The 23,684-nt window shown below is 46.1% G+C and overlaps 1 protein-coding gene across 2 annotated transcripts in view; it reads left to right on the top strand.

Moving 5' to 3' along the window:
- The window catches only part of TRMT2A (tRNA methyltransferase 2 homolog A), an 826,498-nt gene that overhangs the window by 541,534 nt on the left and 261,280 nt on the right, over positions 1-23,684 (top strand). For both annotated transcript variants that reach the window (XM_044068710.1, XM_044068711.1), the window contains exon 10: positions 11,917-12,033. In XM_044068710.1, the coding sequence (XP_043924645.1) occupies positions 11,917-12,033 (117 nt within the window). The remainder of the gene's footprint in view (positions 1-11,916; positions 12,034-23,684) is intronic.

Below are 23,684 nucleotides of genomic sequence, written 5' to 3'. Positions count from 1 at the left end.
CCAAGAAAAGAAAACCAATGGAGGCCTATTCTCGACTTGTCCGCACTAAACACATATCTCATTGTGCCATAATTCAAAATGCTGACCCTACAGCAACTTCTTCCCATGTTGGGCAAGGAGTCTTGGCTGGTGACTCTAGATCTCAAGGAGGCATACCTGCACGTCCCTATACGACCAGATTGCAGAAGACACCTCAGATTTCTTGCAGGATCAGAGCATTATCAATTCTCAGCATTGCCCTTTGGCTTATCTACTGCGCCCAGAGTATTCACGAAATGCCTGGCATCAGTAATTGCACATTGCAGGCTTCAGGGAATTCAAATCGACCCATACCTGGACGACTGCCTAATACAAGCGGACAACAAGACAAAACTAATAAAGGATTTGGCCTATGTCATACACCTGTTACAGGCCTTGGGATACACAGTCAACATCCAGAAGTCAAGACTAGTGCCATCCCAAAGGATAACCTTTTTGGGGGCGGATCTGGACACAATAACTCAGATGGCTTTTCTCACAGAAGAAAAACAAAAGCAACTCCCAGATTACTTCATGGCTTTGACAAGACAAGCTCAGCTTACTGCAAGGAATGTCCTGCAGGCCCTGGGTTACATGGCATCCTGCATAATCGTGATCCCGCATGCCAGGCTACATATGAGGAAATTACAATGGTACCTAAGGAATGTATGGTGTCAACACAGGCACAGTCTAGAAACCATGATACCAATCATTCCATGCCTGAAAAAGGAATTCCTGTGGTGGGCTCAGGCCTGCCAGTCCAACAGAGGGTTGCCTTTCAACAAACCACAACCAAGGCAGACCATCATCACGGACGCCTCAGACCTAGGATGGGGAGCACACATGGAGGACAAGTGTATTCAAGGCCTATGGTCTCAAGACCAGCTAAACTTGCACATAAACCTAAAGGAGATGCTGGCAGTGAAGCATGCAATCGAGGCATTCAAATCATTCCTCCAGCAAGGACATCTGCTGATAAGGACAGACAATACCACAGTCATGTGGTACATAAACAGGGAGGCACGCATTCCTACCCTCTATGCCGGATGGCAATGGATCTGTGGAACCTAGGCCTGAATCTCAACATCCAGCTGCAGGCCAAATTCGTACCAGGAAAAGAGAATTCCCTAGCAGACAGCTTAAGCAGAACTACCACGGATGCTCACGAATGGATGCTGCATCCAGACATCTTCAAACTCATAACAAACAAATGGGGAATGCCAGAGATAGACCTGTTCGCCTCCCCACTCAACCACCAACTGAAGAAATTCTGCTGAAGGATATACCACCCACAAGCCTGGAGGGTGGACTCTCTCTTTCAGCTGGAATGCCGTAACAGTTTATGCATTTCCACCTCTCCCATTGATGTACAAAGTTCTACTGAAGATCAGGGAGGAACAGCCAAAGGTGATACTAATAGCTCCAGACTGGCCAAGGCAGCACTGGTATCCGCTACTGAGAAGCATGTCTCGGGCGAACTCATGGCCTCTACCCCTATGGCCTCTTCTTCTAACGCAGAACAACTTCAAGACCCTGCATCCAAACTTGAAAACACTGCAGCTAACTGTCTGGAAAATTGTTTAAAACAAAACCAAACTGTCTTATCTCAGAGGGTCAAGGACATTATCCTGGAGGCTCGCAGACCCACCACAAGGAAGACATACTCAGCTAAATGGAAGAGATTCCTCATTTGGAGCACATCAAAGGGTACAGATGTCACACTGGCAAACCTAGCACACATCCTAGAATATTTAGCAGAACTGTTCCACAATGGCCTGTCCTATTCTTCCATTAAGATTCATGCTTCAGCAATTTCAGCAGAGTACAATATGGATCCTCCTATCTTCTCTCACCCTCTCCTCAGACAATTTTTAAGAGGGATCAAAAATGTAAAACCTCCAAGGAGACCCCCTCTGCCTGCATGGGATCTCAATTTTGTGCTGGAAAAATTAACACTACCCCCTTTTGAACCAGCAGCATCAGCAGACTTACAGTTCTTATCTTGGAAAACTGCTTTCCTTCTGGCAATCACTTCAGCAAGAAGAGTATCCGAGTTACAGGCATTAATGGCAGTGCAGCCTTTCCTTATTTTTCACCAGGATAGAGTGTCTCTGAGAACCAATCCTACTTTCATGCCAAAGGTGGTATCCAGGGTATCCTTGAACCAAGCTATTCATTTGCCTACGTTCTTCCCTAACCCACAGAACAAGGGGGAAAACTATTGCACACCTTGGATGTACACAGACAACTACGCTACTATCTGGACAGAACTAAAACCAGCAGAAAAACTGACCAACTTTTTGTAGCATATGCAACTGGAGTGCAAGGAAAAGCAATTTCCAAACAGACAATTTCAAAATGGATAGGAAATTGCATTAGTTTTTGCTACTCTTTTCATGGAAAGACAGCTCCTGAAAATATCAGGCCTCATTCCACAAGAGCCACAGCCACCATTACAGCTTTCCTAAGAGGGGTGGCTACCAAGGACATTTTAGAAGCTGCTACTTGGAGCTCCGTGCATACATTTGCCAAGCATTACAATCTACCTCTATACTCCAGATCCCGAGCAGGTTTTGCAGCTGCAGTTTTACAGGGGATCTTAACTACACCATCCTTATCTTAGTACCTCCTCCCCCAGTTTGGCTATGGTATTCTAACCATATGTTATGACTGCAGATGCATCCTTGAAGGACATAGTACAGTTTTGTACCTACCATAAATGTAGATGTCCGATAGGTATGCATCTGCAGTCAGGATTACCCACCCTCCTTCCCCTCTGTGGTATTCCTAGGGTGCTTACCCCTCTTTCAGCTAGCTGGGGGAATCTATTATGGTGGGGCACCTGGCATCTGGGGCAAGAAACACTGAGGAAAATGGCGTCGGCTGATGCCTTTATACCCCAGAAGCTCTGACGTCGGGGAAAGTGCGACATCAGCCGAGGCCAGACCCAGACTTTGGAATCCGGCCGACCGAAGGGCTGCCTGAGGCAGGACAAACCCATATGTTATGACTGCAGATGCATACCTATCGGACATCTACATTTATGGTAGGTACAAAACTGTACTTTCTGGAACCCGAGACCGCTACAGATATTTTGACGGAATGTACTAGGCCAACGAAGCCTTTTACTTCAGGTCCTTCCAACGATTTACCTTCCAAGGACGTCGGTGCTTCTGAAACGCCATCGGTTTCTGAAGGCGTTTTCAGACCGACGACTCTTACAGTCAAAACGTTTTCTAAGTCGAAGACTCCTTCTAAATCAAAAAAGGTTACACTTCAGTCTCCTGTTCAAGGCCCTATGCCTAAGAAACAGATGCTCAAAATGGCTGAAGAAACATGCTCAAAATGGCTGAAGATTTGATTTCTCTTATCAGGGGTTCTCGGCCTCCTCCTGACAAAAGGCCTAGACAAGAGGAAGATTCTGCTTCCTCTGAGCAACTGTCTATTTCTTCGGATTCCTCTGAGGACCAAGACTATTCCTTCTCTCCTTATGAAGATTCTGATGCTGAGGACTCTATTCCCTCAGCTTCCCCACCTGAAGACTACTATTTTGGGGAAACTTTACACACTATGAGGGAACATTTTTACTGGGAAGGTCAGGATTACTCTGATTCCAAAAAAAGGCTCAGAGAGTTTCTTTTACTCCCCCAACACAGACCTCTAGCCATCCCTCCTGTTTCATCATTGGGGGTGATATCTATTTAGAATCCAGTTTCAACCCTGACTCTCTACCTCCTGCCCCGGCCAAGCCTGACAGATACTACAGAGTACCCGATTCCCACAAATTCCTTTACAAAAGCCCAGTAGCTGACCCAGAGACTATCTCCCAGGGTCCCAAGGGGGCTAAGGCTTCCATGGCTAAAAATCCAGTACCTTCTGAAAGGGATTCAAGAGCACTAGACAGGTGGGGGGAAAAGGTTTACACCTCAGCCACTTTAGCTATGAGAGCACTAAACTGTCAATTTCATATGCTTAAGTATCAGCAATTTCTGATCTCTCAGTTAAAACAAAAGATAACCTCCCTCCCTCAACAATCTGAATTGAAAGAAGTACAGGATTTGTTGCACACCACTGAGCAGGTGGGCAAACATACCTTACAATGTGGGTTTGATTCTTTAGAGGCCTCCTGCAGAGCAGCTGTCACTGGATCAGTTATACGTAGGCATTCCTGGTTAAAGGAACAAAGGTCTGCCTGATCATGTTAAAGCAAAACTACTAGATGCTCCCTTACAGCAGGATGTTCTTTTTGGAGTTAAAGCAGAAGAAGTTTTAAAGAAAATGGAAGATAAGGCGAAATCAATGCAGACAGTCAAAGATTTCCTACAAGTACAACCCCCTCGCTTCAGCAGAAACTGGCCAACAAAAAACTTGGTCCTTTCCAGCCACTGACAGACCTCAGAGGGGTAAATACAGGCACCCAAGGGGCAGAGGACAACCACAAGCTCAGTATAAACCTCGCCAATGGGGTACTCCAACCCAGAAGGGAGGAGAAGACAGGTCTCAACCTAGCAGAAGGCAAACTCAATGACTTGCACCTCAGCTGGCCAAACAAAGCTCTTTTGTCAGCCCCCTTGGGGGGAAAACTAGCACTATTTTTTACGAGGATACATATTCCACTTTCACACCTTGCCAATAAAAAGAGGAGTGCCAAACCTGCCACAAAATCAAAGGGCAGAGGCTCAAAAACAAATTACAGCTCTCATGGCCATGAGAGCCATTCAACGGGTACCAACTCAAGAGCAAGGCTAAGGATTTTACTCAAGGCTCTTTCTAGTACCCAGAAAGGACAATGCTTGGAGACCAATTCTGGACCTTTCAATTCTAAACACTTACTTACAGTTCCCAAATTCAAGATGCTAACACTACAGCAGCTACTTCCCATGTTGGACAAGGAAGCATGGCTGGTAACGTTGGACCTTAAGGAGGCATACCTGCATGTCCCTATCAGACAAAGTTGCAGAAGATACCTCCGTTTCATTGCAGGTTCAACCCATAACCAATTCTCTGCACTGCCGTTTGGCTTATCTACTGTGCCCAGAGTTTTCACAAAATGCCTGGCACCAGTAATTGCATACTGCAGACAAAGAGGAATTCAAATATATCCATACCTGGACGACTGCCTCATCCAAGCAGAAAGAAAACACATTCTCTTACATCATCTGGCTTTTGTGAAGCATCTACTAAATTGTCTGGGGTACACAGTAAACGAAAAGAAGTCAAAACTACTACCCTCACAAAAAAATGACATTCCTGGGTGCCAGCTTGGACACAACGGCCCAGAAGGCTTATCTTCACCAGATAAGCAACTACAACTGAATCAATATTTCAAGACAATGGCAACAAAGACCCAATTAACTGCAAGAAAAATTCTGCAGGCTTTGGGCTTCATGGCATCTTGCATTCTGATAGTACCATTTGCAAAACTGCATATGAGGAAATTACAGTGGTACCTGAAAAGCGTATGGTCTCAACACAGCCACAGCTTGGACACAGTGATGTCTCTCATTCCCTGCCTTCAACAGGAATTTGTATGGTGGGCACAGGCATGTTACCTCAACAAGGGTCAGCCTTTCACCTTGCCCCCAACCAGGCAAACTATCACAACAGATGCTTCAGACTATGCCTGGGGGGCACCCATGGCAGGACAATGCATTCAAGGCCTATGGACTGCAGAACAAAGAAAACTGCACATAAATCAAAAACAGATGCTAGCTGTACGGAAAGCTCTGACAGCCTTCAAGGATCTACTACAGCCAGGACAACTTGCAATAAAGACGGACAACACCACAGTAATGTGGTACATAAACAAGGGGGCACACATTCCTACCCTCTTGCAGGCAAGCAATAATCTTATGGAACACAGCTTTGGCCTACCAAGTCCAGTTACAAGCTCAATTCCTGCCAGGACAGAAAAACACATTGGCAGACGACCTAAGCAGAAACATCAAAGATCCCCACGAGTGGAAACTAGACCCACAAATATTTACAATGATAACTTAAAGATGGGGCCTACTAAATATAGACCTGTTTGCCAGTCCTCAAAACTACCAACTGACAACATTTTGTACAAGGACATTCCACCATCAAGCTTGGAAAGTGGACGCTCTCTCCTTCAGTTGGAAAAACCTGACCGCATATGCCTTTCCTCCATTACCTCTTCTCACAAAGGTTCTTTTGAAGGTCAAAAAGGAGAAACCTCGACCTGATTCTCATAGCCCCAGACTGGCCACGCCAGCACTGGTACCCGCTATTGAAGAATATGGCTCACAGCCCACCATGGATATTGCCTCAAATACCTCATTTGCTCACGCAGCAAAACAAGCAGATTCTATACAGCCAGCTCAAAACCTTAAACCTGGCTGCATGGCAAATCAATTAAGCATCCAACCAGCCCCTCTTTCACAAGCAGTACTGGATGTTATTCTAGAAGCCAGGAGGCCAAGCACCAGGAAGGCTTACTCGGACAAATGGAAAAGGTTTTCTGCTTGGAATCAAGCTAAAGGCCACGACACAACTCAGCCTCATATGCCTCGCATTCTGCAGTATTTAGCTGAGATGTTGCATAAAGGACTTTCCTTCTCCTCAATTAAAATCCATGCTTCAGCTATTTCAGCTCACTACGACACAAATCCACCTTTATTTTCAAATACTCTTCTAAGGCAGTTCCTCAGAGGGGCAAAAAACATTAGGCCACCTAGAAGAGCTCCTACACCAACAATGGGACCTCAACTTTGTTCTGGAAAAACTAACGCTACCTCCCTTTGAACCAGCTTTTTCTGCAGACCTTCAGTTCCTATCTTGGAAGACTGCCCTGCTCCTGGCAATAACTTCTTCTAGGAGAGTCTCAGAATTGCAGGCACTTATGGCAGTGGCACCTTTTCTCATTTTTCATCAAGACAGAGTTTCTCTACGAACTAATCCTTCCTTCATGCCTAAGGTGGTTTCCAGTGTAGCTTTAAATCAAACCATCCACCTTCCCACTTTCTTCCCCAATCCACAGAACAAAGGTGAGAGACGCCTGCATTCCTTGGACATTCACAGGCAGCTTTGTTATTACTTTGATAAAACTAAGACTTTCAGAAAAACTGACCAGCTCTTTGTTTCCTATGCTACAGCTTCTCAAGGGAAGGCCATATCCAAGCAAACCATTTCTAAATGGATAGGCCATTGCATACGATTCTGTTATACCCATCATGGGAAACCAGTTCCTCCTACCATAAGATCCCACTCTACCAGGGCAACGGCTACCTCTACAGCCTTTCAGGGGGGTTCCTACCAAGGAAATTTTAGAAGCTGCAACTTGGAGTTCTGTACATACCTTCACCAAACACCATCACTTACCTCTTTATTCTAAGTCCAGGGCGGGCTTCGCCACTGCAGTTCTTCAGGGCCTCATTGCCTCCACTAGCCCTCTGATACCTCCACCCTACCTTAGCTTTGGGACTCAACCCAAGTGTGATGACTGCAGCAGGGTAACACGATGAACATAGTACAGTTTTGTACCTACCATAAATGTAGATGTTCGAGTGTTCACCCTGCTGCAGTCCAGGTTACCCTCCCTCCAACCCCTCTTATCTACTGGCTAAATCTCTGCTATGCCTTACTGATGTATTTACTTATAGCTGAAGGGATTTTGTGTTTGTACAGTATTCACACCATTTGGTACTAATTTGGATCACCTTTTTTGGGGGCACCTGACATCTGGGGCAAGAAAAACTGAAGAAAATGGTGTCGGTTGCAATATATGTACCCCTGGCGCACTGACGTCAGGGATGAGGCGACAGCAACCGACGTCGGACCAAGACTTTGGAAATCCGGCCGACTGCGGGGACCGCCTGACGACAGGATAACCCAAGGGTGATGACTGCAGCAGGGTGAACACTCGAACATCTACATTTATGGTAGGTACAAAACTGTACTGTAATACTACTCAACTCCAGAAGTTTAAACCTCAAGATGCATGCACTCGAGGCATTCCTCAGTATGGAGAAAATCGATATCTGTGCAGTAACAGAAACCTGGTTCAAGGCTCCAGAGAGCACCCTAGCACTACCAGGATTCAACTCGTACCTTTCCTTTCGGCCCCAGAACCCAGACCAGACAACTAAAGGTGGGGGAGTATCCATTTTCATCAAGGATACCCACACCTCCAGGTTAGTGGCATTGCACGAGGCAGCAGAAACCATTCACGTGCAACTAACAGTAGGCAGAATTGTTTTCCAGTTCATAGTCTGCTACAGATCACCCACCTTGTCTCACGAACCCCACTTTACATTCCTGAAAACACTGGAAAATATGAAGGTCTCACCAAACACAATGATATTGGGGGATTTCAATTACCCAAACATTGACTGGGAAAACTACTCAAGTCCCAACTCTTTTGCCCAACGGTTCCTGGAGTTTATAAACTCAAATGCCATGGAACAACTAGTCACTACTCCCACAAGAGGGGACAACATATTGGACTTGGTCATCACCAACATGGGGGCTCAATGCTCTACACCAGAGGTAAATCCCTCGTTGGTAAGATCAGACCACAAACTTATCACAGTGGACATCCACATCCCGACACCACCCCCAGCAAAGGAAACCACTGTGAAAAATTTCTCCAAAGCAAACTTCACACTTCTCAAGACCGAGGTGGAAAGTTTTAAAGCCCCCGGGCAAATGGAAAATGGTACCCAAACCGCAGAATCCCTTACAAAGGCACTCTATGAGCACCTACAGGAATGCATGGATCATGCCATCCCAAGAAAAACAAAGACTCACTCCTCCAAGAACAGGAGGCCAGTCTGGTGGACCCTGGCCATAAACAAGCTATACAACAGAAGGAGGAAGCTATTACATGATGAGGCAAAATCCCATAAAGGGAAGGTATCCTTGATCAGTACCAGCAAAAAACTTCGATCCCTCATAAAATCATCAAATGCCAGCTTCGAAAGAAAAATCGCCAAAGACTCAAAAGATAATCGCAAGGCATTCTTCAGCTACGTCAAAAATCTGGGTGTCAGCTCACAGATCTCCTCTGAGCTGGTGCATAATGGCACAAAATACACTGAACCCACAGACATTGCCAACATCCTGACAGACAGGTTCAGTGCAAACTTCACCCCCCCTTCCCCTCTAAAAGGGCCTGTGACTATCCAAGAAGAATGCAGTCCCCAGACATCACAGACTCACAGGTGAAAGCAGCCCTCGCTAAAGTAAAAAAAACACAGCATCGATGGGACCAGATGGTATCCCGGGCTGCATCTTACACGAGCTCCAAAACAAACTAAAACCTCACATGAACTCACTGTTCCAACTCGGCCTCTCCACAGGTTATGTGCCCAAAGAATGGCGTACAGCAACGGTGATCCCACTCTACAAAGGGGGCGCCACAACAGATCCTGAGAACTATCGCCCTATAAGCCTGGCTAGCCTGGTCTGCAAGTCTATGGAGTGCATCATCATGGACCTCATTAACAAAGACATTGGGAACCTCCAAACATTGGACCCAACCCAACTTGGCTTTGTCAAGGGCAGATCTTGCCTCTTAAACCTAGTTGATTTCTTCGAAACAGTTACCAAAGCCTTAGATGAAGGAAAGGTAGTCCACACAGCCTACCTGGACCTCGCTAAGGCCTTCGACACAATACCCCACTCGGGTATCATAAATAAGCTCACCAGCTTAAAGATCACCCCATACGTCACAAGATGGGTTGCAAACTGGCTCAGGGATAGAACTCACATGGTCAGAGTTGCAGGCACCATGTCCGACTCTAACCAGTCACAAGTGGCGTCCCACAGGGATCGGTCCTGGGACCACTCTTGTTCGGTATATACTTCTCGGAGGTACAAGCAAACACGGGAGGACTGTGGCTGACCAAGTTCGCAGATGACTGCAAACTGGGAGACATAATCGACTCTCCGGCTGACACAAGCATCCTCCAGAAAGGCCTTACGGAGAATGATACCTGGTGTCAGAACCATGTCCTCAAGCTAAATGCAAAAAAAATGTATAGTCATCCCCTTTGGGGAAAAACAAAGAACCCACAAACTACCATATCGGAGGAAATCCACTCATGACGGAAGAAGTCATCAGGGATCTGGGGACCCAAGTAGATAATAACCTCTCCTTTGACAATCACATTGCCAAAGTGGTTAGAAAGACCTTCTATATAGCCCACCTAATCACAAAAGGGTTCACATTTAGATCGAGAGGTCATCGTGCCCCTCTACTCATCACTTATCAGGCCCATAATTGAGTACAACGCCCCATTTAGGATGTACTTTACCAGACACCTGCAACAGTTGGAGAGACCTCAAAAATACCTCACCAAGAGAATCGTGGGCCTCAAACAGTTGCCCTAGGCAGCTGGACTAAAGAAACTCCAGCTATACTCAGTTGCTTACCGCTTACTCAGAGGTGATCTCTGCCTGACATACAAGTCCATGTCCAACCCAGAATTGTTCGACATGCTCCACCTCAAGAAAACCAAATCCACTAGAGCTACACGCTCCAGGGATTTAAACCTTAACACAACAATAAATAGGACATGCTGGAGGGATAGATTCATATCCCAAAGGCTTCCCGCTCTGGAATAGAATCCCAGTCCATGTTAGGCAGAGCCCCTCTCTGACCCTCTTCAAGATCACTTCTATGGCCCTGCTGGACAGAGGCTCAGGAATCTAGTCTAAAAGGGAGGCGAAAACCAACAAATTCTGGCTAGGCTTATAAATGCTCTAGGGCAGATAGCCTAGTACCATAGCCTAGTTACCTACCTATGAACCTATAGTACTTGATGGAGCTGAAATAAACAGCTTGACTAGTGACTCCTAATTGGAAAGTTTGTTTTACTTATTTTACGGCTGTCTGGTATTTGGTTTGGGAGACTACTTCTCTGCCATGTAAAGAAGGCAGATAAACTAGATGGTCAGACAGGATGAGAGTGGCTGCATGAGTAAATGAAAAATGTGTTAGGAATATTTTATCCTAACAAAGAACTGAGAGAAGAGTATCTGCATGGTGAGCATTCACGATGACCTACCAGCTGAATCCCTAGCAATTTTGTGCTTGGCCAGGTTTTGGTGGTGGGGTGGGGGGGCTACTTGTGGGTTTGTCAGTATCTTCAGTTACAAGTGCTTGATTTAGGTAAGCAAGTCTTAAAGCAAAGACGTGTCTATGCAATCTGCTATGGGAGTTTGATATTGGTATTGATGGAGAGAGGCCTAAACTTTTAAGGCTATATACTGTCATGTTATGCTGAACTTAGCAGTTTCAAGTCCTGCTGTTTTAAAAACTGTACATAATGTCTGCTGCATTCCATTATATGTATATAAAATGGAATAAATACTGACTTTTACTATGTTTCAGCGATTATCAATATGCACTTGTAGAAAACAGATATAGTACATGTGTAAATTATGAGAGAGATAGATATATAGATATATAAATAGTATATATAAATTAATTATGCTTCCTTAAATGGCATCATTGCTACTTTCTAACTGGTTAGATAAAAAGACTCTGGTTTGAGTAGTGGAAAAATCACTGTGCAATATTTAAGACTTAGGAAAAAGTTACCTTACTACATGCCACTGACTTAAAAAAATGGGTATCTTATGGGGCAAACTTACGAACTTTGGAGTATAATTTACCTCTTGCCATATATTAGTGTTCTAGCTGTGCCCAATATACTTTTTTAAATCAACTTAAGTGGAATTTGGTTAAGAATTTTTTTTTGTATACAACATGTGTGTTATGTACATAAGTGGATAACTTACAGTTGGGTATGTCTCTATGTACTTATTCACACACATCTTTGGGTGTCTGTATGTACTGTCTTTATTTTGTAAGTGTTGTTTTCTGCCAGCATAAAATTAATTAAAATTATTTTCTCTCATTCCCCTTCTCAGGACTGACTAATATTGAATTTCGCTGTGGGAAGGCAGAAGACCTCTTTCCTTCTTTAATTAATTCTCAGGTTTCAAAAAAGCTAGTTGCGATTGTGGACCCTCCCAGGGCTGGTTTGCGTAAGTCCAATTTATTGATTAAGGTGAACAGTACAGTAATAAAAGATATAGTTTAGGACACTTCTGCAATTATTGTATAGCAATCCTGAGTCCCTGACATTGATGCACTCTGGCCAAAAGTGTTGGTAAGGCATGGTGTTGACTGCACTATTTTAGTTAGATGAGTGATGTCCTTGCTGCTATTTTCTTTATACAAGGCTTGACTTTGTTTGGCCTCAAGGTTTCTGTAACCAGAGGCAAGATAAAATACACACCCATAGCCAGCCTTAGGCACAGGCCAAATAGGCAGCCGCCTAGGGCGCTGCTCTAGCAGGGGTGCTTTTCCAGTATTTATTTGGTGTAGGTAGACCAGGATGGGGAGCACCAGGTGTTGTGGGGGGGGGGCCGTCAAGCCCTTTTGCCTAGGGTTCCGGTTGACTTAAGGCCGCTCCTGCATACACCTATAAAGGACCTTGATGGTGTCATATCTTCAGAATTATCAAAATTAAAAATGTATTTATGTCGCAATATCAGCATTTAATGAATGCCTACTTTCATAAGGTTAAGACCATGTGGTCAATGTACTGAAACATCACATGCTTAGTAGGGCAAGAAGACTGTTTTTACAGTGATCGCTGTACAGTAGGAATTGGTGAATTTGACTTTTCTCTGCTATAGTGCAATCGCGGAGTTGGTATATGTAATTAGTATGAAGAGTGAAGGATGCAGGGGAGCTTGCCAACTTGAAAAAAATTGTTTGGTGATGGTTTTGTTCCAGGATGCTGACAATTTGGTTTCAACTTTGTGACAGTCGATATTATAACATAAATAATACATGTGTCGTCTGTGCATTCCAGCACCTTTATATTTGCTCTTTTTGCACGTAATGCTCATTTCATAAAGTTGTTTCAAGCCTTGTAAACATCAGTATACATTTTGCTGTGTAATCTTCGTGATATTGATAAGAACCTCTCTTATGTAACCAGTGAGTGTGAGTGTGTGTGAGTGAGTGAGTGTGTGTGTGTGTGTGTGTGTGTGTGTGTGTGTGTGTGTGTGTGTGTGAGTGTGTGTGAGTGTGTGTGTGTGTGTGTGTGTGAGTGTGTGTGAGTGTGTGTGTGTGTGTGTGTGTGTGTGTGTGTGTGTGTGAGTGTGTGTGAGTGAGTGTGTGTGAGTGTGTGTGAGTGTGTGTGAGTGTGTGTGAGTGTGTGTGAGTGTGTGTGAGTGTGTGTGAGTGAGTGAGTGAGTGTGAGTGAGTGAGTGTGAGTGAGTGTGAGTGAGTGAGTGTGAGTGAGTGTGAGTGAGTGAGTGAGTGAGTGTGAGTGAGTGTGAGTGAGTGAGTGAGTGAGTGAGTGTGAGTGAGTGAGAGTGAGTGAGTGAGAGTGAGTGAGTGAGTGAGGTGAGTGAGTGTGAGTGAGTGTGTGTGTGAGTGTGTGTGTGTGTGTGTGTGTGTGTGTGTGTGTGTGTGTGTGTGTGTGTGTGTGTGAGTGTGTGTGTGAGTGTGTGTGTGAGTGTGTGTGTGAGTGTGTGTGTGAGTGTGTGTGTGAGTGTGTGTGTGAGTGTGTGTGTGTGTGTGTGTGAGTGTGTGTGTGTGTGTGTGTGTGTGTGTGTGAGTGTGTGTGTGTGTGAGTGAGTGTGTGTGTGAGTGTGTGTGTGTGAGTGAGTGTGTGTGAGTGTGTGTGTGTGTGAGTGTGTGTGTGTGTGTGTGTGTGTGTGAGTGTGTGTGTGAGTGTGTGTGAGAATGTGTGTGGTTGTGTGTGTGTGCGTGAGTGTGTATGTGAGAGTGTGTGTGAGTGTGTGTGAGTGTGTTTGTGTCAGTGTGTGTGTGTGAGTGTGTGTGTGGAGTGTGTGTGAGAGTGTGTGTGAGTGTGTGTGTGAGAGTGTGTGTGTGAGAGTGTGTGTGTGAGAGTGTGTGTGTGAGAGTGTGTGTGTGAGAGTGTGTGTGAGAGTGTGTGTGTGAGTGTGTGTGTGAGAGTGTGTGTGTGAGAGTGTGTGTGTGAGTGTGTGTGTGTGTGTGAGAGAGTGTGTGTGTGTGTGTGAGAGTGAGTGAGTGTGTGTGAGTGTGTGTGTGAGTGTGTGAGTGTGTGTGAGTGTGAGTGGTGTAAATCACTTTTTAAAACTTTATAGGACATCCCCTAAAACAGGTCAGCCCCAATGTTATTGATGTTATGTAGTCCAATCTCACCTACATTCTTACCTGTGGGTTCGGAGCTGAATGTCTGCTCCGACTTGGCCAAACTTTTTTAGCTCGAAGTCTTTCTATTGGCTGGGCTAAGATGGTATCCCATGCTGCACTGCTGTCTATCCCCAGATTTCGTTTGCCGCTCGTGTAGCTCGGCCATGGTCTCGTTCTTGGCTGTGGCTAAGTACCCTTTTTCTTCCTTATCAGAGACTTTTTTTGCAAAAAAGCTATTTTAATAACTGTTGTGTGTGTTCCTGTCTGTATTGTGGAAAAGTTGTGTTTTTCTTGATTGTTTATTCTGTGGTATCCCACTAGCGGTTTCCAACGGGCTAGGCCCGTTTCGGTTAGAGGACCTAGTCTGTCCCCTTGCTTTCCTTGTGTGCTAAAAGTTTCCCAGGACTAAAACCGTTTAAATTAGAGGAATTAGTCCTCCCCCACTTGTGTTTGTGTCTGAGGATCATTTAACTTGGAGATCTTGTGGTAATGTCCTTCAAGGATGCATCTGCAGTCATAACATATGGGTTGTCCTGCCTCAGGCAGCCCTTCGGTCGGCCGGATTCCAAAGTCTGGGTCTGGCCTCGGCTGATGTTGCACTTTCCCCGACGTCAGAGCGTCTGGGGTATAAAAGCATCAGCCGACGCCATTTTCCTCAGTCTTTCTTGCCGCGCGGTGCCCGAAGCAGAAGCAGTTCGCAAGTGCCGGTCGGTCAGATCCTGTGATTCAGCTACCGAAGACTTTGAAAAAGCTAAGTACCCCGTTGGGGACTCTTTCTTGCCTCAGCCGATGTCAGATAAAGTAAATAATTGTTTAACTTGTGGGAAACAAATACCTCATAAGGATTTCCACTCTTACTGCCTCCCTTGCTTAGGCCCAGACCACGACGTCTCGGCCTGTTCAGCCTGTGCTTCCTTCAACCGACAAACTCTTAGACGTCGGTCGGAGTTTGCAGAGGAATTCTTTGGGGCTAATTTTGCATATAAGATGCCGTCGGAGACTCCGACATCGCATTTGGTGAAAAAACGGAAGGACAAGGACCGACACTCACGGCCCGCGGTTTCGGCTGAAACCACGGTAAGGCCTACTGCGAGTGTCTCTGTTTCGGCCGAAACAGAGTCCTCGGAGCTTCCTTTAACCGAATCCACTCAACCGACCACCGCTGCCCTGGAGGCCCCGGCTGAGTCGGCTACTGAGCTACCTACCGAAACCAGTGTCCAGGAAATGTCCGACACTATACCTTTGGACAAATCTACTCCTGCACGTGGGGCAGCTAGACCCCCTGCTTCCATGTCCATTAAGGCTTTTTCCAGGGCTAAAGCTGCCAAACTTTCTAAAGCTTTGCCTCCCAAATCTACCCAGAGGCCTTCTTCTAGTTCTCAGATCCTCAGCCTTGCAGAGGATCTTATTTCTTTAATTAGAGGTTCTCAGCCTCACCCGGACAGGGGCTCTCACCCACCACCAGACAAAAGGCCCAGGACTGAGCCCTCTGACCAACACTCTTCAGATGAGTCCACGGATGGATCTGAGTTGTCAGATCACCAGGAGGAGGCTTATTCGCCCTGTGAGGATTCTGATGCTGAAGAATCTATTCCTTCGGCCTCCCCTCCTGAAGAGTTTTCCTTTGGTGAGACTCTACACTCCATGAGAGAGCATTTTCAATGGCAGGGTCAGGAATTCTCTGATTCTAGAAAGAGATTAAGGACCTTTTTGCATTTGCCTCAACATAGGCCCTTAGCTATACCTCCTGTTTTGAATGTTATTGATGATGTGTACAATGATGTTAGTACAGCCCCTGATACTCTTCCCCCCGGCACCTGCCAAACCTGATAGATACTACAGGGTCCCGGATTCTCATTTTCATCTGTATAAGGCCCATTCCGCAGACCCAGATACTATTTCTCAGGGCCCTAAAGGGGTTGCAGCTGCCACTGCCAAAAATCCTCTACCTTCTGAAAGGGAGTCTAGAGCTTTAGAGAGATGGGGAAAGAAGGTATATACTTCTGCAACTCTTTCCGTGAGGGCATTAAATTGTCATTTTCATATGATACAGTACCAAGAGTATTTGTTAGATGAACTGAATAAGAAGCTTTCTTCTTCTGAACCCCTTGACCATAAATCCCTTCAGGATCTGGTACATAACTCACAGCAGGTTAGTAATCATTTCTTAAAGTGTGGTTATGATGCACTGGAGGCTTCATGTAGGTCAGCTATGACTGGGGCAGTTATTCGTAGGCATGCCTGGCTGAAGGAACAATCTTTGCCAGACCATGTTAAAGGTAAACTCCTGGATGCTCCAATGGAAAAACAAAAATTATTTGGCTCCTCGGCTCAGGAGGTCTTAAAGAAGTTTGAAGAAAAGGCAAAATCAGTGCAAACAGTTAAGGATTTTCTGCAAGAACAACCACCGAGATTCAGCGGAAACTGGCCTACTAAGAATTGGTCCTTTCTAGACTCGGACAGAGCCCAGAGAGGCAGGAACAGGCGTCCCAGAGGTAGAGGGCAAGCTAGGGGCTCCTACAGAGGCCGTCAGTGGCAGCCTACCAACCAGAGAGGTAGTGCAGCAACAGCAACAACTACTACTACTCCAGGACAGACACAATGACTTTACTTTGATTCCGCCTACCAGGGCTCAATTGGAAGCACCCTTGGGCGGAAAGCTTTCTTTATTCTCAAAAAACTGGCATTATATTACAAGGGACACATGGACACTGCAAATAATAGACAAAGGATACAGGTTCCACTTCCACACTTTGGCAAGAAGAAACGGAATGCCAAACCTGCCACCAAATCAGAGGGCAGAGACTTTAAAGCAGATCAACAACTTACTTCAAATGAAAGCCATAGAAAAGGTACCTCTTTCAGAACAAGGTCAAGGATTCTACTCCAGATTATTCCTTGTTCTAAGAAAAGAAAATCAATGGAGGCCTATTCTCGACCTGTCCACACTGAATACTTACCTCATTGTGCCAAAATTCAAGATGCTGACCCTACAGCAACTTCTTCCCATGCTGGGCAAGGAGTCTTGGCTGGTGACTCTAGATCTCAAGGAGGCATACCTGCACGTCCCTATTCGACCAAGTTGCAGAAGACACCTCAGATTTTTTGCAGGATCAGAGCATTATCAATTCTCAGCATTGCCCTTTGGCTTATCTACTGCGCCCAGAGTATTCACGAAATGCCTGGCATCAGTAATTGCACACTGCAGACTTCAGGGGATTCAAATCTACCCATATCTGGACGACTGCCTTATACAAGCGGACAAGGAAAATTTGATAAAGGACTTGGCATATGCCATCCACCTACTACAGGCCTTGGGATACAGTCAACATCCAAAAATCAAGACTTGTTCCATCCCAAAGGATAACCTTTTTGGGTGCAGATCTAGACACAACCACCCAAATGGCCTTTCTCACAGAAGAAAAACAAAAACAACTTCCGGATTACTTCATGAATCTGACAAGATAAACTCAGCTAACTGCAAGGAAAATCCTGCAGGCCCTGGGTTACATGGCATCCTGCATAATTCTGATTCCACAGGCCAGGCTGCATATGAGAAAATTACAATGGTACCTAAGGAGTGTATGGTCTCAGCACAGTCACAGTTTGGAAACCTTGATACCAATCATTCCTTGCCTTCAAAAGGAATTCCTGTGGAGGGCTCATGCCTGCCAGTTCAACAGAGGGTTGCCTTTCAACAAACCAAGAACAAAACAAACCATCACCACGGACGCTTCAGACCGAGGATGGGGAGCACACATGGAGGGCAAATGTATCCAAGGCCTATGGTCTCAAGGACAGCTGCGCATGCACATAAACCAAAAGGAAATGCTGGCAGTGATGCATGCAATCGAGGCCTTCAAACCTTTCCTCTATCAAGGCCACCTGTTAATAAGGACAGACAACACCACGGTCATGTGGTACATAAACAAGCAGGGAGGCACACATTCCTACCCTCTATGCAGACTGACTATGAATCTATGGGAACTATGCCTGAAACTCAATATCCAACTACAGTCCCAGTTCGTGCCAGGGAAAGAAAATGTACTGGCAGACAGCTTAAGCAGAACTACCATGGATGCACACGAATGGATGCTGCACCCAGATATCTTCCTACTCTTAACAAAAGCATGGGGGGAAAGCCGGAGATAGATCTGTTCGCCTCCCCCCACAACCATCAACTGAAGACATTCTGCTCAAGGACATACCACCCAAAAGCTTGGAGGGTGGACTCCCTCTCTTTCAGCTGGAAAGCACTAAAAGTTATATGCCTTCCCACCTCTCCCATTAATGTCCAAGGTTTTACTGAAGATCAGCGCGGAACAGCCAAGAGTGATTCTGATAGCTCCAGACTGGCCAAGGCAGCACTGGTACCCACTATCGAGGAGCATGTCACAGGCGAAACCATGTCCTCTCCCCCTATGGCCTCTTCTTCTGATGCAGAACAACTTCAAGATCATGCATCCCAACTTGAAAACATTGCAGCTAACTGCCTGGAAAATTCCATAAATCCACCTCAAAATAACTTATCACAGAGAGTAAAGGACATTATTATGGAAGCTCGCCGGCCTTCCACAAGGAAGACATACTCAGCAAAATGGAAAAGATTTCTCATTTGGAACACAACAAAAGGCTTAGATGTGACAGTGGCGAGCATGACACATATTCTGGAATACTTAGCAGAATTGTTCCACAATGGCCTGTCCTATTCTTCCATTAAGATTCATGCCTCAGCAATTTCAGCAGAATACAATGTGGATCCACCTATCTTCTCGCACCCTCTCCTCAGGCAATTTCTGAGAGGGATCAAAAACATCAATCCTCCAAGAAAACCCCCTTTACCTCCTTGGGATCTCAACTTTGTGCTGGAGAAACTAACACTTCCTCCCTTTGAACCAGCAGCATCGGATCTACAGTTTCTGTCTTGGAAAACTGCATTCCTTCTGGCCATAACTTCAGCAAGAAGAGTATCTGAGTTACAAGCTTTAATGGCAGTACAGCCATTTCTTATCTTCCATCAGGACAGAGTTTCACTAAGAACCAATCCTACTTTTATGCCAAAGGTGGTATCTAGGGTATCCCTGAACCAAGCTATTCACTTGCCTACATTCTTCCCAAATCCACAAAATAGAGGGGAAAAACTTCTACACACTCTGGATATACACAGACAACTACGCTACTACTTGGACAGAACTAAAAGTTTCAGAAAAACTGACCAACTCCTTGTAGCATATACTGCTGGGGTACAAGGAAAAGAAATTTCCAAACAGACAATTTCAAAGTGGATAGGAAATTGCATTCGATTTTGTTACTCCTTTCATGGAAAGACAGTTCCTGCAAACATCAGGCCTCATTCAACAAGAGCCACAGCCACCACTACAGCCTTCCTAAGAGGGGTGGCTACCAAGGACATTTTAGAAGCTGCTACATGGAGCTCCGTGCATACATTTGCTAAACATTACAATTTACCTTTATACTCCAGATCCAGAGCGGGTTTTGCTACAGCAGTCCTGCAGGGGATCTTAACTACACCATCCTTTTCTTAGTACCTCCTCCCCCAGATTGGCTATGGTATTCTACCCATATGTTATGACTGCAGATGCATCCTTGAAGGACATAGTACAGTTTTGTACCTACCATAAATGTAGATGTCCGATAGGTATGCATCTGCAGTCAGGTTACCTCCCTCCTTCCCTCTGTGGTATTCCTAGGGTACTTATCCCTCCATTAGCTAGCTGGGGGATCTATTATGGTGTATTTGTTTGTATATATATATATATATATATATATATATATATATATATATATATATATAATGTATATATTTTTTTGGGAAAATGTTTGGAATTATACTGCATTCCTCCAAATTTGGCCTTCCTAAAGGGCACCTGGCATCTGGGGCAAGAAACACTGAGGAAAATGGCGTCGGCTGATGCTTTTATACCCCAGACGCTCTGACGTCGGGGAAAGTGCGACGTCAGCCGAGGCCAGACCCAGACTTTGGAATCCGGCCGACCGAAGGGCTGCCTGAGGCAGGACAACCCATATGTTATGACTGCAGATGCATACCTATCGGACATATACATTTATGGTAGGTACAAAACTGTACTTTCTGTCTGTTGTAGGCTTTTTCCCGCCTTGTGACTGTTTGACCGTTGGTCATTTTTTTTATTTGGTTACTTGTTGGTTAACTATGTCCAAAGATGCTAAGGAGCGTAAGCCCTCAGGCTTCAAAAAATGCTCTAGGTGCAGTTATAAAATGTCCATTACCGATGGACACCCAGTCTGTGTGTACTGTCTGGGAGCAATTCATCTACAGGAATCGTGCAGTTTCTGTCATGCTTTTAGTCCGCGTGTTCTTCAGGAAAGGAAGAATAAATTGATTTTGAATTTCATATGGGTCAGTTATTCTGTCCCCTACTACACCGGTGCAGGTCTCTGATTGCCATCTACCTCTGGACAGCGGAGCCACAAGGCCTCAGGGTACCCCCACAAGTGGTCCTCATTTTGCTGCAGGCCCCTCAGTGTTTACCTGAGGAGCCACCCAGAAAGAAGACGTGCAAGAGGAAGCACATAGATTCCCAGGATGAGTCTCACACATCAGACACCGACCTCAAGGAATCTGAGGGGTCCCCTAAGTCATCCTCTGAGGATGTTTTTCTCCTGACATCCTAGAGATTTTGAAACAGAGGTGACTGGCCATCCAAAGCCCCCTCCAAGGAAGAGTCTGTCTTCCTGAAGGCCTCTGGTGCTCAGCCCTCCACCTCCTGGGTATCTCCACCCTTCAAGCTTCTGGATTTGGTTTGTCGAAGGATGTGGGGAAACCCCTGACTCTATGGAACCAGTCCCCAGGAGACCCAATAAATTTTTGTCTGCTCCACCTCATAAGGAATTTCTGTCCAAGGGAGTCCCTGTGGATGCCATGGTGGTGGCAGCTGCCACCCAGAAGGAATTAGCTGAGACTTCTTCCAAAGTCAATCCCCCTAATAAGGAGTCTACGACTATGGACCGGTACGTGAAGCGTACGTTTTCTTCAGCGACCTTTACCTTACGGTCACTGAATTACTTATCACACTTTACACGGCTCCAGAGAGATCTCCTCAAGGAGCTTGGAGATACTCTCACGGGTAACGTTTCTGAGGCGTGGCCCAGACGGTCAATGCTGAGATGTCTACCCTCAATTCCATGGCAAACTCCTCTATGAGGCTAATCTCCTAAGCAGCCGAGGGAGCGAGTAGGGCAGCAAGTTCAGGAGTTGCTCTTAGGAGGCAGGCCTGGATGCGCCTTTGTCATTTCACGGAGGCCTTCAAGTCTTCCTTCACCGACACCCCTTTTGATGGCTCCTCTTTGTTTGGAACCAAGGTGAAAGACACTCTCACTAGGTGCGAGCAGGAGGGAAAAACTGTCTGCCGTAGGAGTCCATTTTTCCCTTCCCTCTAGGCCTTATCCCAAGGCCCAGAGGGGTGGCAAAATGTGGTTCAAGAGATCACAGAGGTTTTTTTCCTGGTGCACAAGGTGAGCCCTCCTCCAGAGGCAGGGAGAGGGGGTGGTTATTCAGGGAGATGCCACCCTAGGGACAGATGAGGCCCCTGCAACTCGGGAGACTGCAATTCCTTTCGTGATTCTCCCTACTGCCGCTCCTGATGGGAGGCCTGACTGTGCATTTCTGGAGACAGTCGGGGGTCGAATCTCATTATACCCAGAGGCCTGGCAAGATATCACCCAGGACCAGTGGGTTATATGAATAATTTCCAGAGGATATGTCAAATCCCCCTCCAATCAAGAAAATCTTGGATGTTCCACCCGGTCAAAGGGATTACACAGCTTCAGAAGTTTCAAAGCTGCTGGAAAAAGGAGCCATCCAACATGTCCCCTCAGACCAGATCGGATTAGGGACTTACTCCAGATTCTTTTTGGTGCCAAAAAGGACAGGGGACCTGAGACCCATATTGGATCTCAGCCAATTGAACACCCATGTGCAAAAGTCCAAGTTCCAAATGGTCACATTGCAGTCTATTCTCCCATTGTTGGGAAAAGAAGTTTGGATATGCTCCATCGACCTAAAGGATGCTTACTACCACATAAAGATGGACAGGGCATCCAGAAGTCACCTACGCTTCCGGCTGGCAGCCAGTCACTTTCAGCCCTGCCCTTTGGTCTCACCACAGCCCCCATGGTGTTTACCAAATGCATGGCAGTGGTGACTGCTAACTTGAGACGTCAAGGATTCCAAGTGTTTCCGTATCTGGACGAGTGGCTCCTCACTGCCACTACCAGGCATCTACTACTTCAGACCAGGGACGCTACTATCAACCTATGTCAACAGTTGGGCATCACATTGAACTAGGACAAATCTGCCTTGTTACCACCACAGCGTGTCACTTTTATAGGCGCCGAATTAGACACCATCCTCATGCGGGCGTTTCTACCACAGGGAAGAATCAGAGTCCTACAACAACAGGTTTACGCCTTGCTCCCTCTGAGAAGAGCGAAGGCAAGATGGGTCCTCCAATTGTTGGGGACAATGGCTGCTACGATCATGTTAGTCCCTCTGGCAAGGTTACATATGAGGCTCCTTCAGTGGCTACTCTTTGCCCAGTGGTCTCTTCAACATCTTCCACTTTCTCACCCTGTTCTACTCACAGACGGGTGCAAACAAGATCTCAGTTGGTGGCTTTGCACCGACAACCTGAATGCGGGAAAGCCTTTCGTTCCTGTGCCCCCGGTTGCCACAGTGACCACGGATGTCTCCCAGATTGGGGGGGGGGGCATTATCTAGGCAGGACAGTCCAAGGCACGTGGCAAGAGCATGAGATGCATCTGCATATCAGTGTCCTGGAGATGGGAGCTGTGCTACTAGCATTGCAAGCACTTCAGAGTTTTCTTCCTCTCGGGACTATTGCAATCCACTCAGACAATATGTCAGTGGTGTGGTATCTGAACAAGCAGGGAGGAACCAAGTCTTATCCCCTTTGCAGGGAGGCCATGCGAGTGTGGCAGTGGGCAGTGTCTTACCAACGTTTTCTGGTGGCAACGCACATTCCGGGGAAGTCCAATGTGATCGCAGACAGGCTAAGCAGAGCTGTTCTGATGCCTTACGAATGGTCCCTAAACTGTCAAGTTGCGGAGCAGTTCTTCCGCAGATGGGGTCAGCCTTGCTGTGACCTTTTTGCCAGCCCCCTCAATGCCAAATGCAGCAGCTGCTTCACACTGATCCCCCCTCAGGGGGAATCACCCAGGGACGCTCTAGTCCACGATTGGCCCACCGGTCTACTATATGCCTTCCCTCCGGTCCCCTTGCTGTCAAAGGTTATTCAGAAAGTGCAATTCTTGGGAAGCAAAATGATTTTGATTGCCCCACACTGGCCTTGTCAAATTTGGTTCCCCTTTCTCCATCCTTATCTCATGGACGCTCCTTGGATTCTGGACCCACAACCAGACATACTGACGCACATGTCAGGGCAGCTCCATCCCTCTCTTCGGACCCTCCGGTTGACAG

Source organism: Protopterus annectens, chromosome 4.part0 (genome assembly GCF_019279795.1).
Source record: "Protopterus annectens isolate FY-2018-M chromosome 4.part0, PAN1.0, whole genome shotgun sequence".
Lineage (NCBI taxonomy): Eukaryota > Metazoa > Chordata > Ceratodontiformes > Protopteridae > Protopterus > Protopterus annectens.
The sequence above is the reverse complement of the archived record's forward strand: the minus strand, read 5'-3'. Positions and strand labels throughout refer to the sequence as shown.